This window comes from Acipenser ruthenus, chromosome 1 (assembly GCF_902713425.1).
Source record: "Acipenser ruthenus chromosome 1, fAciRut3.2 maternal haplotype, whole genome shotgun sequence".
NCBI lineage: Eukaryota > Metazoa > Chordata > Actinopteri > Acipenseriformes > Acipenseridae > Acipenser > Acipenser ruthenus.
Window position 1 is genome coordinate 38,352,848 of NC_081189.1, and position 19,891 is coordinate 38,372,738.

Here is a 19,891-nt window from a genome sequence, read left to right on the forward strand (position 1 = left end):
AGGATGTTTCCAAAGACAGCATTTTCCTATTATGACTAACTTCGGTTAAGAAAATGTAATGAAAACACAGATAACAGTTAAGTGACTCTCTAACAGGTTTTAAATAAGGATTTAACCATTTTTGTCTGTTCTGAACCAAGCAGCAATAAAGTAAATGTTATGCATTAATTATAGCAGTTTTAAAGGGGCAGATCTGAAGACTTCCATTTTTAAAGGGACAGATCTGAAGAATTCCACCTTTTATGGAGTTAGAGTGGAAATAATAAAAAATGTTTTTGACCTGGAGCTTCGTTTGTTTATTAAAAAAAAAAAAAATTGTGATAAAATAATGAACACTATGTAAATAATTTACACATTTAAAAAAGCTACATGTAAATTGCATTATCCCTTTTTAATTAAAAAGGTTTCATAAAAACAGGTATAAAAAACCCTGTAAAAAATCAAAAGTGGTATACGTTGGCTGTATTACCAATGTGCTAAAAAATGTGTGCTTGTTACTAATTGTGTTATGACTAAGAAAGCTATTCACTGTATATACAATCCAGTGTACCAACATTCTTCTGTATTGTAAAACATGTTAAAACTATTATGCCTTGTAAATTCTGAATACATTCTTATCATTGCTTTTGGAGACCTTGCTTGCTATTGGAGGCAAGATTCAGTGTATTATACTATTTAGGGTAGTTTCAGGTTTCAGATTATATAAGGGTGCTAGGCTGTTTCTCATACTTTTATTACCCTCCTGGGCACTAACTGCCTTTGCTGCTAAGACCAGTAGAAGTGTGACAGATTGAGACCATCATGGATTTACATTCATTCTAAAATGACTAAAACACTTTGAAGTTAAAGGAATCTAGGAGTTTCCTGAAACTGAAAAATTTTAATACAAACCAGATCTGCAAGTTCTTGCAGGAAACATGGGAAGAAAGGCATTGAATATTGAGCTGTTGCTTTGGTAGGCAGAGTTACTCCCTGCAAATGTATGGCCTTTTTCATTTAAAGACTTGTGCAAATCTGAAGATGCAAAACCTTTTTATTTTATTACTTCTGTTTACCATTTGGTACAATACTTCTGGAGCATCAAGGAGTCAAAAAAACAAATACAGGACGCCTGCTTCTAAAACACAGCATGCTGGAACAAGTGGAGCTGGAAGCAGAGAGCCTTCTTCTGTGCAGGATGGTCAGACCCTGCAAAGCAGAAACTCTAGCATGCCGATACTTGCTGTCATGACAGGCTTTGATTTTTTAGCTGAATTTGCTGGTAAACACCGCCTTTGGGTCATCACAGCTCCAACTTTTGCCGATAACTATTACAGAATGATGGAAAAACAGATAGAGGAAACACAAACCGAAGGGCTGGTCTGCAAACTTGCTGAGAGAGATACCTTCATTGTCATCCTGATTCACAATGCAATGATGGAAGGTAAACTTAGGAAAACAACCCATGGGGGAGAGGTAACAGAGGAAATTATTGATCAAGATACAGTGACTAAGCTGATGCACTATTTATCATTTGAGGATGGAAAGTTTGGCATGCTAATTTTAAAGAAAAACTTACAGGTGGGTGAGCGCTTCCCCTACCCTGTTAGAATTGAAGCAGTATTGGAAACCATAGATCAGTTACCATTAAGAAAATTAGAAAAATTAACAAGAAGAGGGGCTCTGGAGAAGTGCAACATTTCCAAACGACTAGTCAAGAGAAGACAAGGATCTGCAGTCAGAAAAGTAAAGGTTATCAATACTTCAAGACAAAGTAACCACACTTTATTAAACTTCAAACACAAGAGGCTAGACAATCAAAAAGCAGCATTAAAGAACAAAGTCCAAAACATCTTAAAAGGAAGATCTAGATTTGTTATCAAGAGTCAACCCAGGGTTTTATCAGCTCAACAAGCAGCGTCTGTAAGACAGAAGTCCTTCATCAATCCTAAAACTAGGAGTCCCCTCCCCAGGACTGTGGTACTGACAAATGTAACCTCTAGTAGAAGGAAACAAAAACATAATGGTGATGATGTTGTCTACAACTCAAGCAAATCTCTAGAGGCAACAAGCTTTCCTACCAGATCTCCACAACAATTGGGGAATTTATTTACGTCTAACATACATAGCACAGCTGCACCTCCAACAAGAAAGGACAGAAAACACAAAAAGGAATCTCGAAAGCTAGTTGCACAAAACACATTGCCTTCCTCAAACATTTCCACAGCAGTAAGTGACAAGGATAGCATCAAAGATAAAGCTAATGGCAGAGAAGGTAAAAAAAATCGAAAAAAAGGTGGAAGGAAATCTCAGCGAGCTACAGTTAGCAAGACCGTGCAGGATTTTTTGGAGCATTTTCGAAACAAGAGGCGGCTTCTGGTAAGTCATCAACAGCTACATTTAAAGAATTTATTTTATTGTTGTTTTACCAACGGGTGCAGGTAACTATCAAAGTAATCATAGAAACAACCATGTTTTGAAGATTGTTGAATCAAATCTGCCTCTTAAATAAATGTGATCTATATGGTGTAGTGTGTTAATACCTCTACCACCTTGAGAGACTTGGGTCCTAATCATGCTTGCACCACAAGTGAAATCAGTTTGATCGTCTCATCTGGCCATAGGGGAAGGTCATGATGGGTATGGAGACCTTTCCCTCTAAGAGTTGCTTTTTGAAAGTAGTCTGGGTGTTTGCTCATATAACTGTTTTATGGCTGAATAGAGGACTGGGTTTTTTATTTTTATTTTTATTTTTTTTATTTTATTAGATGATTTGCAACTGCAAAATGCTTTATGTACATTTTTGTAAAATATGATCAATACCAATACCCTGTATCTCTGTGTGGAAATTAAGATTTGTTGTGTACCTGCATGACTGTGATTTAGTGAAAAAAAGCAATATTGTTTTAGAAAGTTACTGAGCATTGTACAGATGGTTTGTATTTACTGATTTGTTTTGTTTCACCAGATCATTAGCTCTCCCAGCAAAGAAAATCTGCTTTATGTTCAACAGAGAGATGAAAATGTGGAACACACATGTGAACTAGCATTAAGGAAGATCTCAGTTATCACTATTCTTGGCACTGAGCTAAACAGCACTTTAAAACTAGACCACTATCAACCTGGTATGTTTATACTAAAGTTGAAAGAGTTATGGCATGGAGAAGAATAAGAACAAACAGTTTTTAAGTGCAAGCTGCTGGTTGGCAAACACTGGCAGACGTACCCTTTTCAAAATGTCAATGTACTGCAATACTAATTAGTTTTATCCAAATAGTGGGTCTAAATACCACCAAGTACCTTTGTAAAAAACAATATATCTCAACAATGAGTCTTTCTTAAAAATCCTAGTATCTGTTTCTTTATGGACTGTCATTGTATATCAGCTTTATACAAAGTTATATTTAAAAATAGAGTATGCTGGGTCACCCAAGTGGTGCATCCGGTAAAGGTGTTCTGTGTGGAGTGCAGGATGCGCTCTATAGCCTGGAGGTCGCTGGTTCAGGAGTTCCCAGGGGGCAGTGCATAATTGGCCGAGCACCGCCCGGGTGGGAAGGGTCTAGGTCGGCCAGGGTGTCCTCGGCTCATCAGCGGCCCTTGTAAACTGGCCAGGCGCCTGCGGGCCTGCCTCTAAGCTACCAGGAGCTGCGTGATCCTCCGACACTGTAGCTCTGAGGTGGCTGCATGGCAGGTCCGCAGAGTGAAAAGAAGCCGACGGCTGACGGCACACGTTTCGGAGGACGCATGTGTCCGTCTTTGTCCCTCCCGAGTCAGCGCAGGGGTGGCAGCAGTGAGCCGGGTTGAAATAAAAATAATTGGACATTTCAAATTGGGGAGAAAATAAGAAAGAATTGGTGATTCCAAATTTAAGTAAATAAATAAATAAATAGGGTATGCTATTGTAATTTGAGAGAAAATGTTCAAACTATGAAATAACAGCATTTTAACTTTTAGATAAGGAAGTTCCATTTGGCTTCACCCCAAACAAATTGGTTGACCTTGATCTGATTGCACAGATTCGCAAGGATTATAAAATGGTTTATAATGAATTCTTTATGGTGGTGACAGACTATGACTTGAGATTGAAGGTAAGGAAATGTATTTGTTAGTTGATTTCTTAGTTGATCCTAGAGCTTCCTCTCATTGTACAACAATTTACCAGGGCTCTGAAACACTATCCTAAAGAGGGTGGCCCTTCCAGGCAGGCTTGAGCTATGCATATTAACAGGAATATCCAGTACGGAATTTCTGTGACAGGTTAACTCTATGCTTTTCTAAAAACCTGGTGTAAAAGTCATTAACAATATTGTACCTATTAGAATGCCCTTTTGTTGGATCCTTTGCAACCAATGGCACCTTTTGACAGGAAGCAATTGGCAGCAATTTTAGTAAAATAATGGTAATGGGGAATTTTCTTAGAGTAGAGGAGGGGGCGATTAAGGTTGTGTGTACTGAATATTGGGCCTGATTTATGAAGGCTACAGGTAAAATGCTATTGCTTTGTTTGTGAAAGAAAAGTAAAACTGTTATCATAACATGGTAACAAACACCTTAGGCACACCTTACGAGTTATTTGTTTTGTAAGTTTTATTTTACAAATTGTATTTAGGTATGAAGTCCATGATAAATTAGTCTGATTGTTTTTATAAAGGGAAACTTTTTCATAGTTTCCATATACTATATTCAGAACTTATTGTGCTTCATTTTCAGCAACACTTTGATGTTCCTGTTGCTATGAAGTTAATGATGGATTATATTGACTCATTTCCATCAAGACTGCCAGAGATTGGAAAAGACAAAAGCGATTCTGTATCTTGCAAAGAACAAGATAGCAGAACCAATACCTACAACTTTCTATCAAGGTAAATATGTTTTCATAAAACAATCTGTGTTATTATTATTATTATTATTATTATTATTTATTTCTTAGCAGACGCCCTTATCCAGGGCGACTTACAATCACAAGCAAATACAAATACATTCAAGTGTTACAATATAAGTCATACAATAAGAACAAGAAATACAATAATTCTCAAGTGTGACAAACCACAATTCAATAATACAGCAGATAATAGTGAAAGTTACATCAGGATATGATTAAGTACAAAATACTACAGATTAAACACTTGGCAGATTACAATATTCTGAGGTACAGGATTAAATGCAGTAAAATAGGGGGCAGATAAGAGCAAAATAAAGCACATTTAAATGAAGGATGATAGTGTCCCAGGATACAACAGAGGAGTTCTACAGGTGCTGTTTGAAGAGGTGAGTCTTAAGGAGGCGCCGGAATGTGGTCAGGGACTGGGCAGTCCTGACATCTGTAGGAAGGTCGTTCCACCACTGCGGAGCAAGGGTGGAGAAGGAGCGGGCTCGGGAGGCAGGGGAGCGTAGCGGAGGTGGAGCCAGTCTTCTAGTGCAGGCGGAGCGGAGAGGTCGAGTGGGGGTGTAGGGAGAGATGAGGGTCTGGAGGTAGCTGGGTGCAGTCTGATCAAGGCATCTGTAGGCTAGTACAAGAGTCTTGAACTGGATGCGAGCGGTGATCGGGAGCCAGTGGAGCGAGCGGAGTAGTGGAGTAGCGTGGGCGAAGCGAGGTAGAGAGAACACCAGGCGAGCAGCAGAGTTCTGGATGAGCTGGAGCGGACGGGTGGCGGACGCAGGGAGGCCAGCCAGGAGGGAGTTGCAGTAGTCTAGGCGGGAGAGTACCAGGGCCTGGACCAGGAGCTGGGTAGCATAGTTGGTGAGGAAGGGTCGGATTCTTCGGATGTTGCTCAGGAAGAATCTGCAAGTGCGTGCCAGCGTGGAGATGTGCTGGGAATAAGAGAGGCAGGGGTCCAGGGTGACTCCAAGGTTCTTAGCTGAGGAAGAGGGAGAGAGTGTGGTAGATTCCAGAGGAACAGAGATAGAGATGATAATTGCTAGATTCCGAGGATATGTTAGTTATTAAATCTTTGAAGCAAGCAGTGACCCGGAATTTCACTTAATTAAAATCAAACTCTTGGTTGAAAAAAAGTCTAATTATACAATACCTAAGGGTCCATCAGCTTAAATCTTTTGAGCAGTTCTCATGTCTAGACTGCTCTGATGTACTTGCCCTAACAGTATTAGCTGCAATTTATCTTCCCATTCTCGAGGGATTATGAGTATATATAAAATGATTAGAATTGTGACCCCCAGACAAATTCCAAATTTTTTAAAATCTTTTTTTTATTGTTAGATTTCATTCTAAAAGAAGACTTTTGATAATTTCCTCTCCCAATGAAGAAGAATATTCTTTTCAACAGCAAGTTACTGCGATGAATGGCCAGTCCTGTAACCTTGGTGAGTTTAATATTTGCACACTACCTAAAAAAATATTACTGGTAAACCAGGGCTCACTTGGAGCATTCATTTTCCCCAGTCTTGTATGACGTGCGGTTTTAAAGAGAAAGTTGGTATGTGTTGAGAAATGCAATGCAGTCTGTGTAATCTCTGTGTGTCCATTCAACATGTTGTATAAAAAAATATACTCCAGCTGCAAGCTTATGTCAGACCATTCTCTAGAGTGCTGTAAAGAATAGTGGCTTCCATTTCCTTCATTTTTCCTGAAGCCCAAGTAGCTTAACAGCAGCTATGTCTAATGACTGGATCTTCATTTCCTAATGTGTTGAAACAACTCACTTCATTACCATATTTTTTCTAGGAATCCGGCATTTTGCTGTACTGAAATTAATTGGAGCAGGGCCCGAAGTTTCAGCGTCTCTTGATTTGTTTTCAGTAAATGGTAAGCATTGTACAATAAAATAAAAAACTATACCAAAACAATGTCCTCACTTTGCTCAGCCTAGCAGTTTTCCTTATTATGGGTCTTCCCCAATTTAGGAAAGAGTCGATCGGAGCATGAAGAACTAACTACAGACGTCGTGAAGGGCCTCAGGGAACACTTCAAGATCAGTGAGGATTACTTTGCTATGTTGGTGATTGGGAAGGACGGGCTGATCAAGTCGTGGTACCCAGCTCCCATGTGGTCCATGGCAATCGTCTATGACCTGGTTGATTCTATGCAGCTCAGACAGGAAGAAGAAAAGCTTCAGACTTCACTTGGAATACACTGCCCAGAAGAATAGTAATCAACCAGCAAACATACTCCTGCATGTGATGAAACTGATGGTCACAGCTCTTAGAATTACAACAACGTCATCCCTTTATAGGGTTACCAGATTTCCAGAATGAAAAATACTTTTTTTTCAGTTCATTAAAGCTGTAGCAACTCTGAACCAGTTAAAATGTGTTTACAATAACACAATCATAATTTAAAAGTTAAACATTGGGTGTATATGTATTCTTTAAATCAGTCATAAAAATGGCTGTGTTAATCAAAACACAATTGGGAGTAACTTAAAAGACTAACTTGGCTGGTGGCACGTCCAAGATAAAATACAAATAATTTTACAAATTTGTCCAGGAAGTTAAACAGAAAATTAATTATTAAACAAGTGATCCATAATTTTTGTTATTTCATTTTTGTATAATAAATTACTGAGCTGTCAACTTCCTGAGCACACTGCTACAGTTTTGTATTTATAAAAATGTGAATACAAAATAGCAAAACCGGGACTATCTAACAATTTTATTGTTTCTGACTGGGACAAAAAAATTAAGGCTGAAAACTGGGACGTCTGGTAACCCTATCACTTTAGTAATGTAACATCTTATATGCGAATCGTAGAGAACATTCATGTGCATTTGCTTTTTTTAATTGAAATAATTTCTTAATTACAAAACAGTCTAGACATTATGCTATATATGTATAGGGTGTTTTAATCGTATACAACCTTTATTTTTTACAATGTTATCTTGCTTTTTGTTTATTAAGACAAATAAAGATTTTTTTCAAACAAGTGTAATGGTTTAAGTAAATAATAACACACAACAGCATGCCAGGTAATGCTGAGATTTATATGAACGCCTTGGGTATGTTATAATGTATGAGACAAAATAGCCAGAGAATTCTGTACCGTGTTGCTTTGAGATATTATGGGTACCATCCGATAGAAACTATCATATACTTCCCATACTGTAAAATTCAAACACTCCTCATTTTCCACCTTTCCGTTTTTCATTCGACAAAAAACACTCTTAATAGATTTAATTACAAAATAACTTTGCATTGGACGACCCGAGGACAGACGTTGTTGCCCTTGAGTCTGAATTGTGTTTATTCAGCTGTTGCTCTGGCAACAAGAGTAGCGCTTGAACGTGTACAAAACAAGAAGCAGGGGTGACTTCATGCTACGGAAGCAAAATAATACGAGGCAGCTGGAGCTTAAAAGTTTAAGTTAGTATTTTGCTTAAATTGCTCGTTAAATACGATTTGTGTAGTATTGGAGCGCAAATATGATTTGCCTAATGTATACAAGTGTCGAATCAGGAAAGGTATTTTAGTTTTAAAATGTGTATTTTGATAGTTATTTTGCATGCTAAATATCATTTGCATGGACATGGCTTTCATGCTAAATACGACATTAATAGTTTAATTAAAAGGTTAGGTACAGATTCGTTGGGATACTAAAAAAACAACACAATATCTCGTTTGTAGAAGTAGACTACTGTATATCCTACAAATATCATATTAATCCAAAGACCCGTATTTGCTGGCGAGTGATACGTTCACATTTAATTTCTCACATTTCTAAATAGTATTTTACTATTGGACTTGTTGGTATATCCAGATCTTCACGCCAGGAGGATGCAGGCAGCCCCTATTCGAATCCCAACTGGTTCTTGGGATACACCCATCTTGGAAGTGCACAGGTACACTTTTGGTTCAGTGACTACTCCGAATAAAATAGTACAGTATATGTAGGCCTACATTTACAAATAGGTATGTGTTTGTTTTATTATCTTGCAACTGTGCCTGTATTTTACAGGCAGGAAGAAAATAATAACCACAGTAGTAGTATCCTTACTGAAAGATCCAGTCAAGGCAACATATCAACAAGAAGTCTTCAAGAAGCACCCCAAAATACGTGGGCACATGGAACCACCCCAGAGGAGAAGCTTCTGATAGCGCAAGCTATGGCTGAAGAGTTTATTAAAAATGAAGAGGTATTTAAACATGGTGTCTATTCAGATTTATAACTGCAGACCCTTTTTTTAAATATTACAAACACCACGCCTGCAATGAGAATGCAATGAGAATGTTTTAAAGATAAAAAATCACAATGCAAAGGGCATGTTATGCATTGTAAATCATTTAAATACATCACTAAAATGTATTAACAATACTGTCCAATTAATTAGTTTATAATTTATTACAGCTTTTTATATATTGCCTGTTTCCTGTCAGGTCCCAAGAGCCATGAATGAGCTGGTACGATGTGTAGCTTTGGCCAGGCTAGTTTATGGGGATGGACACTGGCGACTTGCTGAGTCAATTGCTAATGTTGCTCATGGATACTTGAAACTTCAGGGTATTTATAGCTGAAACTTTTCATACCTTATTGTCTTAAAAGAATAGCTGGAATAGAAGCTTACTGTACTTCTGCACCCCTGTAAAAACCATGTACATCAATCAATTTTGGATGCTATTTACATTAGGTGGTATTACTTTCGCATTATTTTGAAAAACTTTCCTATAATAAGAATTCTTTATGTATAATGTTGTATCTTATAAGTATTTGTTTAATAGGACTTCCTGCCCAGGCAAAGCAGCATGCCGAGTCAGCCAGAGATATTATGCTGGGTGGAGTGGATTTCCCAGGTCCTGAAATGGAGAAGAAAGAACTGCTGAACACTCTAATAACCACATACTACAGTCTGGGGATGGCTCACCTCATCCAGAAAAAATATCCTTTTTTTTGATACTGCAATCCTATGAGAATTAACCATGCATATAATTGTTTAAGTTCTTCTAGCAAGATTAACAAACCTTACTGTAAAAACTATAGCCATATTATATTGATAATGTTATTAAAAAACCCAAAAGCTAAAGCATTTCTGTACTTTAGCTGTTTTATTATCAAGATCAAGATTGAACATTTGGGTGTTTGTTGGATCTATATAAACTGTGTAATAACAGACAGTGGGCCACCAAGTTAACTCTAGCTAGGCTGCCTTCATTATGAACTCAGGTTTCCTCCCTTGACTGCAGCACTGTGCAGGAAGCTCATCGTAATCTGCAGAAAACTGAGAAGATCATGGAGGAGTTGCAGCGACTGAACAGAACTGAGGATCAGTCACAACGAGTCTCAGAAAAAGATGTAGCAGAGGCTCTGGGCAGGTAATGTTATTCCACTCTCAATAAACCTAACCAATACCTACAGGGTGAAATGAGAGCACAAGGAGATAAGTCTTCCGAGTGGGTAAAATGAGAGACGAGTCACGGGAGACAAGTACACTAGATGCATCCTTTTAGCTAGTATGTGTTTGGGTCTTTCCTTTTTTAAGGCCCTGGATTTTAATATAAAAGTCAGTCATGTGCTGCTTCCACTCTGTCTGACTTCAAATGAATTGTCCATTTGGCTGAACGACCTATTGTGATGTTTGTTTATCCAAACTTTATTGTCATGTTATAGCAGGATAATAAGATTTTAAATCCCAATATGGCAGAATGGCAGAGATGTTCCATTTATTTTGCAATTGATTAAATAGTCTAGTTATTGGTGCTTTTTGCTACTGTACTATTAAATAGACAAAATGCATTTTGCTAAATGAGCTTTATATATACAAATGTTTTTGCAGATATACCTAAATGAGTAATACACATCACTCAATACAGTAGAGGGTCATTTATGCAATCTTTGATCAAACATACTGTCTAATCAACCGAACGCACCTGTAATCATGTGATGAATTACGTGTGGTGTATTACGCATACGGCTTCTGCTGCTAAAACGGCTACAAGATTTAGCTGTCAAAAAAAGGACCAGCAGACTGAGGCAAATGAAAGTTACAGAATTATTCAGACCACCAAAACCCTAGGTGGAGCATTGCATGCTTTAAATTGTTGCAGTTAAACAAATTAAAACAGTCACCTCGTTTCTTGATTTTTCTTCTATTTCGTCAATAAGGGCTGGAGATCCTGTCTATGTTATTGATCAGCTAAGAACTTTTATTTTATTCATTTCAATTGCACGTTATTACAATGCATTAACAACAAGTTTCAAAGTATAGAAACATTGTATTGATTCCTAAAGTTCTGTAATGTGTCAAAGCTGTACTGAGTTGTGTTCTTTGATGATTTTCAAAGTTTGGTATATGGTACATTTAATTACAGTATTTCATTACCTTAACTGTAGGTGTTGAAGTTGCATAAATTGCAATAATTTAATGATTTGTAAAGCTTTGTAATTTTGTATGCTTAATGTGATAGAATAAGCTACCAGCTGTATATCATCAGTAGGTACTTGTGTATGTTAACTTTATTCTATACATTATTAAAGGTACAGTAATTGTTATTAATACCTGTTCGATTATCCATACAAATCGATTATGCAAACTAATTTCAGTCCCAATTAGTTTGGATAATTGACTCTCTACTGCACTGTAAATGTACTGAGACCAATGGATACCTTGCCCTGGATTGTCTTTGGGTGTAATTACAGAACCTGTGATTATAGCACCATTTTTTAGCATCACTACTAATATGTTGAGCCATGTCGTTTCAGCACAGTGTAAAATAGGGACCAGTGTATCTATTTTAATGATTTGTACTGCCGCTCTTTCAAAATGTATTAATGCAATAATGCTTTCCCCAGGAGAGATTTATTGACCTTTCTATTACTAAATATATAAATACAGTATGATGGAAACCATGTGTTTCTCACTTTAAGGGTAGTGCCATGTGCATGTTTTGGATAGTTATTCAACATATTTGTGGATTAATGTGCAGGTTGTTTATGGAAATGATCGATTGTCCTAATGTGTCAATGTTTGATTGTGTCTGTTCCTCCCAGGAACCCTACAAGGAAAGGAGAAGGAACATATCAGTGAACACATTTTAAATAATTGAATACATTGTGTTTTTGTCACTTGGGATCCTGTTACAACAAAGGCACAGTACATATTCAGTGATAAGAGGCTCAGCATCTTTTTAATGGGGGGCAGCAGTGTGGAGTAGTGGTTAGGGCCCTAGACTCTTGACCAGAGGTTTGTGGGTTCAATCCCAAGTGGGGAACACTGCTGTTGTACCCTTGAGCAAGGTACTTTACCTAAATTGCTCCAGTAAAAACCCAACTGTATAAATGGGTAATTATATATAAAATAATGTGTAAAAAATAATGTAATTGTGTGTAAAAATAATGTGATATCTTGTAACAATTGTAAGTCACCCTGGATAAGGGCGTCTGCTAAGAAATAAATAATAATAATGGACTTTTTGCCCTGTAGGGTTTCCATTTTACAGAACAAACCAGCCTCTGCTGTGGTGTTTTTTGAAAAAGCTGCTTCTCATTTGATTGCCAATCAAGGGCAGGACAGCCCAGAACTAATCAAGATTTACCAGGAAATGGCAAAAGCTGAGCAGATGAGAGTCCGACATGAAGAGGCCATAGAGCACCTACTTCAGGTACAGTAAGAGCACCTGCTGTCCATTTAAATTGCTTATAAAAGTGTGAATAATGTATTACCCTTTCTCAATATATTATGAAAGATTGTTTTTTTCTCTTGATGAAACTACCTGATCGTTACCTGCTGATCTGTACACTTGTTGAATTGAAGTGTTCATTTTGCATTATTTGGGGTAGATGTAAGTATAGGCACAGTGCAAATACTTGCAGATGCAAAATTCAAATTGCATTGCGGCCAGGCAATTATTTTGCACTATGCCCTATATCAAGAGCAATGCAAATTACTCAACACGCACAAATAATGATCCGCAATTATGATAACGAGGGTCTCAATGAGCGCATCGGTCTATTTTTAGCTTCTGTACTTGCATAGTTAGGAGTACAGAGAGCAGTAGTTGTTGTATGACATTTGTGGAGCACGAAAATACAAACTAAAAAAAAATATGTCAGAGGAAGGGCAGCAAAGTCCTCTTGGCGCACGGAAAAAATAAGTTTTCTGAGAAGGATCTGAGAGTCCTTACGGCTGAGGTCACTCAGCATGAAACAGAGTTGTTTGGAAAAGCCTCCTCCAACATCAGTTATGTTAGTATCCTTAGGAAATTATATGTATTGGCCTGCCCTTTTTAGCATGACATTCAGAAATTTGCCTAGCACTCTGGAAAAAGTGGATTGGACTATTCCTCCAGACAATCCAACTGTGAGGAAAAGAACCAGAGGCTAAGTAGTGCAGAGAACACAGCACTTTCACATGTGCAGGGATAGTGGCTAGGGTTACCATGTGGCTCCAGATTAACCGGACGCTGTGAGACAGAACGGGATTTCAAACTTGCCCCTAAATTGAAATAAATGAAGGTGTAAATGAACCATCCTTAGCTACAATCAATAATGGTGCTTAAATACCCGCATGCGCGTCAAATAATTGTATTATACCAAGAATGAATTGCAGCCAGTCGCTATTTTTTTCTGTTTGTTAAAATTCAATCGCCCATATTATTCTGCAAATACAATCGCATCATCATCTCGTTGCTCTATCGATAAATTAGCTATTCGTTCATTAAGATCTGATCAGAAGCAGCTGATCAGTGTGACTTGTTTGCTGCACCCAAGCAATTCCACCACAGCAGGATTAATCTCAGCAAAGGTGGAGCTCATTTATACGTGAATTACTTTCAATTTAGGGAGAATTTTGAAATTCCAGTCTGTCTCAAAGCGTCCGGTTAATCTGGAGCCATATGGTAACCCTAATAGTGGCTCCTAGATTGACTCTGGGGTCTAGCTCATCCCTCAATTAAGTTATTAGGTCTAGGATGACCTGCGGAGTGAGACGATGACGCTTTAGCTCCGCATCCTCCGGCATCCCAAACAAACTGACCCTGGGATTGAATATGCAGGGTCTTCTTTGTCTTGCCCTCCTGAAGCCAATGACAGGTCTCTGCAGGTGTGTCTACAATGGTTTGCATTGAGAGTCAGCAATTGCCCAAGTGCAAGGCAAAATCCTTACATCACATTATAATGCGCCCACTTAATATCCAGATCCCGCCCAATTCCATACTCTTTTCTTCATTTGAATGCATTAAACACGATTTACAGCAGCATTATGGGGAGGTTGCACTTGAAAATCACTTTGTGTGTACCCCTAAATCTACCTCTTTGTATTTTCCTTCAGGCTCACTCAATGGCTGTAGCCCATTTTAAGAAGGACAGTACTGAAGCAGCTCAAGCAGCATTAGTACTGGCAACTGGCTATGTTGCCGCTGGAAAAGAAACATACAATAGTAAGGATCTTTACTCTACATTATCTGCTTAGAAATCAATATCAGATTACTGGGGAAATTCATGCTTCCAGGCTTAAGTGGTTATCAGCAAATATTATTTACAGTTTTATGTCAACATGTTTAAAAAGTGTTTCATTTTAAGGTCCTCATCCAAAATTTCGACACTTATGTACTGATTGTCTGTTTGTCTGTCTGCCAGACTCAACATGGTGAACACAGTAACTGCCTTGAATTTCACCAAATCTTCTCCAAACAGTTATCATCCACTCCAAGCTTGCTATATGCCATAAGCCTTTTGGATTGTATTTCAGTAAAATTTTATACTTTTATAATTTTACTGTTAATTTTATACCAATTTTAAAAATACTTTCAAGATTATAAGGACTGTCAGTACTCTGTGTGTGTGCACTACTTATAAATATTAATTTCACATTCTGATTTGTCCCCTAGAGGCTGCAGAACAGTATTTTAATGAAAGTATAAGTACATATCAGTCTGTGCTGGGTCCAGAAAACCCACAAACTATGTATTGTCACGGCTGACCCCGAACCAGTTATTATGTGTAGTAAGAAATTGGATTCCTTTGCATGGAGAATTTCAGTGGCTAGAGTTCACGGCTCCTCGATTGATTCAGATTCAGTTGTATTAAGTCTGCCCACTAATAATGTAGAGCAAAATAGGTATTGTGGTGTTTGCAGAGCCGACCCGAGCTGAACCCAAGACAGAAGTGGAGTCCTGCTGGGAACGAGCTGAAACATTGGACACGGACTGGATGATTTAAAAATGAAATGTATTAATGAGATGATATGTGCTGTAACCATTTGTAATGTTTGAATAATCTTTAGTCTGTAACAAATACTGTAAAGTGCTCTCTCTGTAAGACCGAAAAACAGAATCTGGTACAACTTGATACACTGGCCGGCCTTGAGCAGTCTCTTATTAAAATTGGCACGATTCCCAGAATTTAGTGCTGAAATCTCTGTTAAGACTTTTCAGCTTGAATACAGAATAATGCTGTACTAATAGATGTATGTTAATATGTTTGCTTTAAATGGTATAGATTGCTGTGGTAACATATAATCATAGGTAGTGATAATTATTGTTAGTATGAAATACTATGAACAATTTTTATGTATAAGATCATATGATTCACTTTGCTTAATATGATAGCATACCTGAAGCTGTTTTCTATCAAGATGAGCATAGTTAAAAACGGAGTCCTAATTCAAGGAAAAGAATTACTGTGTGCTTACATTCAAGAATTATAACTTCTGAATATAAAGGGAAAAGGAGTTAGGAGTATTCTTAAGGGAAAGAGAAAAACAGAAAAGGATTAAAAGACCTCGCTTTGAGTAGGTTTCTGCTTGTAATTCAGTTTTAAAATAAGTAGGTGAGTAAGAACAACCTAGAGTAAAAGCAGACTCTAACTTAAGAAAATAAGCATTGTCAGAAGATACACCACAACTAGAGAGCAGAAAAATTGAATAAAATCCTATTGTAATATTGCGGATATACTGCTGCTAGCAGAAAGTAATAAGGTTAGCAGCCATACGCTATAAGAAGTAATGTACTAGTTTGACTCTGAAGTTAAAAGACGCAGCATAAAAAGATGTTGTGTTTAAAATGCAAAATAAAAGGATTGAATAAATAATGAAGAATAAAAGCAGGAGGTTTTAGGAGAGTAAACTCTATGTGACCTGTCTTCTTGAACTCTCTATCAGCCTGCCCTTGGAGAAATTAATATTAGCTGCTGGAAGGCCTCTTTGGTGGGAAGAAGCCGGAATTTTTTTATCAGAAGGCTTATAGTATCGGGCCGGACTGCAAAAATAGGGAGTTAGAACGGATGGTCTTAGCACTTAAGATAGTTAGTTGTCGGGCGGAACAAGCATGTAAGATACAGGTGTAAGGAAAGTTCTAGGGAACATTAATCACTATTAAACTTGGCAAGAAAAGAGGTGTCTTCAGCAAGCTGGTTTTAGCCAGTATGTGTATAGCTGAAAAATACAGGGTCATCTGGATGTCAATTAAGTTCAAGCTACCAGGGGCCCATAGGAGAAAAACATTACAGCTTTACAGCTCAGTAAAATAGTTAGGTTTTCCATAAGGAGAAAACTCTACATTAAAAAGATATAAGATGGAAGTTCCCTATAATACCTGCTAAACACACACCTGTAAGGAAAGAATGAAATTAATTTGAGAGTGAGATGACATGAGGGAATATATTTTTGAAAGCCAAGTTCATGTAATCAATTATAATCATTATAACTATAACTGCTATATTATCATATAACTATTGGTGTTGCATATATTCAAAAAACACCACTTTTCTTATATTGGTGTTGCATATATTTAAAACACCACTCCTTTTTATAATGCACCCATATTAAGTAGTGAATCAAGGTTGCAGGGATTTTGTGAACTCTGCTTCACCTAACTTTTCAGATGAAGGAGGGGGGCCAAGAATGAGTGGATGAGAACATGGGCTAGTGTTGATTTGTTGGCATATGACTTTAATTGAGTCTGAGGAGTTGGTTGAATTCTTTAGAGATTACTGTTTGCCAAGAGATAAGGACTGTCAATATAGATTGATGACTGGATCTAATTGGGGCTTCCCATTGCTTTCAATGGGACGAAAATTGTATAAAAACCCTGGGCCGATCACACTGAGACCACCACAATCAAGCTTGGCAGGGCTATGTGTGGTCCATCCTTTGCAGATCTCTACAGAACAGTCCTTCTCTTTTGTTCACGCTACTCTTCCTTATAATGGGAGGTAAGCATATTAATGGTAATATTGTTATCTCGCATTTATTGGTTATATTGCTATGAGGTTTTGAAACTATGTTTTGGTATTAAGAGTGTTATATTGAATGTGCTAAAACATAGCAGTGGGTGCTTGTAGGCTTTGTGCTTAACCAGCCTGAGGGCTGCACTGAATACATATAATTGTATTATGTTATTGAAGTATTAAATGCTGAAGCTTGTAATAAACTTAGGATTGCTAATTATTGTTACATGTTTTCGGGTTTTGGTAGTATGCGCAAACTACTAAACCAATATTAAAGGCATTTTAATAAAACGAAGGAGCGCTGATGTTGCTCTGATTCGTGAAACTTTGAATAAATGAGTCTGAGTGATTTTCTTGATTAAATAAAAAGGTTTTAAGGACACACCGCTCGTCCAGTGCTCGAACATAAACCACTAGGAGTTTTAAACATCTCTGTCCTCCTTAACGTCTCCCCTGAGTTAAGAGTGTGTGCAGAGCAAATAATATAATAAAAGAGAACGTGAAAAGTGAAAACGTGACAGTATTCAGTGGATGGTTACAGTAACTGGCTGATTCAAACAGGAAGGCAGCAGGTAATCTGATTTATTTGTATTGCCTTATGATGTCTCACGTTAAGAGTTAACGTACATCACATACAGTTGGTGCCTTTGTGAGAATCTTAAATAATAAATGTAAAATAAAACATACTGCAAACAGCTGTGTCCATTGATCTATTGTCATTTGGTTCCAATGTTTTGATATTGCCATGCATTCATCGAGAGCATACCCACAAGGCTGTGCTATGTGTCCTTTTTAACAGCAAAATCAAAGGCAAGCTGATGTAATATTTGGTAACACTATAGTTTTCACTCATCCTTTCTTTTAAATGGTGAGGCTAATCAAATCAACTCTTTTCAGAGATGACTATATCTGTCACTGCTCTTACACTAAAATGGATAATTATTTTTCTTTTAAAGCACAAAGTGTTGGACACGGAAATCCTTTAGAAATGTTTATAAATCCTTCCAGACTGTGAATAATGAAACTGAACATTTTAACAGTTGTGTGTATACGTATCTGGCAGTTCAGTGCCATTAAAGTAAAAAAAAAGCAATTTTAATGCTGTACTTTTTTTTCAACATTTATAGGAGTCTTATGAGCTACTAAGAAGTACATTACAGTCCAGGAAAGAAGCTTTTGGTGACTACAGTGATTCCATGGCTGAAACCTATAGTGTCATGGGCAGCATTACACTTGCAGGAGGAGAAGTAAAAAAAGCATACAAACTCCTCAGAAAGGTAAAGCATATAGGATGGGAGGTTTCAAGAATTCGAAATCATTGTTATACTAATTTATCCAAAATAATGATTAATGTAGCAGAAGCCAGTGTTTTTAATACATCATTATATGTAAAAATGTGCAGCCCAGTTTACCTGGTTGTCTTTTCACAGCATGCACTTGTGATCAGGGGCCTTGTTATTTTCATTACAGTGTCTAGAAATTCAGATGATATTGTGTGGGAGTCAGCACAGAAAAACAAGACAGACTCAACAACTGTTGGACATGCTACAGAAGTGAGTATACAACAAATGTATGTTAGTTCCAATAGAATTTCATAACAGTAACATCTGAATACTGTGAAAAGTGATCTAAATGGTGGCAGAACTAAATATGGTCTTATTAAATTATTATTAAATTATTAAAAGCAAGATCTTTAACGGTGTAAGTGCATCTCTTAAGTGGTGGATTAACAATGGACGCGTCAGTAACCTAATAGGTGACTGAAATCCGATATTGATTTATAATTCTTTTATTGATTTTTTGGTTTTGGAAAAATAAATGAAACCAAAAATAAAAAACCCAGCTTACTAGTCATTACTATTCATTTGCGCTTCTTATGTTTTTGATTTGATAAAAGTTTTTTTTTCACAAAAAGTGCTTTATGTGCTTCAATGGTTGAAGAAAGACTTTACAGCCTTACTCTGTTATGCATTGAATCTGAGATGGTAAACTCCTTAGACTTCTCCAGTTTAATAGAAACTTTTGCAGCAACAGAGGCACGCCGAAAATCTATTAGGCCTATGTTAATTTATGAGGAATATTGTCAAATTCTCAATTTTTAGCTCCATTAATTGAATATGACATTGTTCAACTTTGCTGATTCAATAAAATGGTTAAATTATCTATTTCTATCTTATCTGAATAAAGTAGAAAATAAATAATAATCTTTGTCTTTTAAAGTAATTAAAATGCCATGTTTGGTCCTAAGTATTGGAAAACTGAAATGTGGTTACAATCATAAAAAAACATAATGTGCTTTGTTTATAAAATATTTACACATCTTAACAAAATCTGAGTTATAGATTCAATATGTTTGTAATAAGCTGGCTGGTTTCTTCCTGAATCATCATGATAAATGCTTTCTTATTATTTTGTTTATCCTGAGGTCTCCAGCTGTAAGCACAAACAACAGAGCAACAAACAATCAGAATTGAACAAGGACCCCTAAAGATCACTGGAAATGACAGGTTTAAAAAAAACTCTTCAGATTCACCAATCCCACCTTTACAAAAAAAGAAAAACAAGAAAATGTTGTTGATTATCAAACTTAATAGCTGTCATTACTATGTATGTGGATACAAGTGCATTATGGATATGTTTAGAGAACTGTATCGATTTGAAATGACCATGGTATCGGAGAGGGGACCCAGCCTGGACATGGCCATTACTGGTCGATGAAGCGTGATGAGGCAAACTAGCCCCAACCGAACCTCCACCTGTACCCCCGTGGAGCGCACAAGACAATGCTGCAGTCTCTGTAG

The 19,891-nt window shown here is 37.2% G+C and overlaps 2 protein-coding genes across 3 annotated transcripts; both read left to right on the forward strand.

Annotated features, from left to right (window-relative positions):
• Positions 1-509: 509 nt before the first annotated feature.
• On the forward strand, positions 510-7,859 carry LOC131696597 (coiled-coil domain-containing protein 80-like). Of its 2 annotated transcripts, XR_009328805.1 has the most exons (8): positions 510-2,358; positions 2,948-3,104; positions 3,934-4,067; positions 4,690-4,841; positions 6,197-6,300; positions 6,662-6,742; positions 6,841-7,170; positions 7,456-7,859. XR_009328805.1 is itself a non-coding variant. In XM_059024798.1 (7 exons), the coding sequence occupies exons 1-7, from the start codon at positions 979-981 to the stop codon at positions 7,083-7,085; spliced, it is 2,253 nt and encodes a 750-aa protein (XP_058880781.1). In that variant the 5' UTR covers positions 510-978; the 3' UTR covers positions 7,086-7,859. The 2 variants fall into 2 exon arrangements, 1 of the variants encoding a protein (XP_058880781.1); XM_059024798.1 differs by having other exon boundaries at positions 6,841-7,859.
• A 340-nt stretch (positions 7,860-8,199) lies between these two features.
• LOC117420591 (tetratricopeptide repeat protein 23-like) lies at positions 8,200-17,426 on the forward strand. The gene is made up of 9 exons (XM_059024802.1): positions 8,200-8,296; positions 8,691-8,772; positions 8,889-9,066; positions 9,308-9,431; positions 9,650-9,806; positions 10,115-10,240; positions 12,349-12,526; positions 14,194-14,302; positions 14,753-17,426. The coding sequence occupies exons 1-9, from the start codon at positions 8,248-8,250 to the stop codon at positions 14,842-14,844; spliced, it is 1,095 nt and encodes a 364-aa protein (XP_058880785.1). The 5' UTR covers positions 8,200-8,247; the 3' UTR covers positions 14,845-17,426.
• Positions 17,427-19,891: the final 2,465 nt, after the last annotated feature.

Coding starts and splice junctions, on each gene's coding strand:
- LOC131696597 (XM_059024798.1), top strand. CDS start 979: ATGTATGGCCTTTTTCATTTAAAGACTTGTGCAAATCTGAAGATGCAA. Junction 3,105..3,933: donor ACTAGACCACTATCAACCTG/GTATGTTTATAC, acceptor TTTAACTTTTAG/ATAAGGAAGTTCCATTTGGC. Junction 4,068..4,689: donor ACTATGACTTGAGATTGAAG/GTAAGGAAATGT, acceptor CTTCATTTTCAG/CAACACTTTGATGTTCCTGT.
- LOC117420591 (XM_059024802.1), top strand. CDS start 8,248: ATGCTACGGAAGCAAAATAATACGAGGCAGCTGGAGCTTAAAAGTTTA. Junction 12,527..14,193: donor CCATAGAGCACCTACTTCAG/GTACAGTAAGAG, acceptor ATTTTCCTTCAG/GCTCACTCAATGGCTGTAGC. Junction 14,303..14,752: donor TGGAAAAGAAACATACAATA/GTAAGGATCTTT, acceptor TTTGTCCCCTAG/AGGCTGCAGAACAGTATTTT.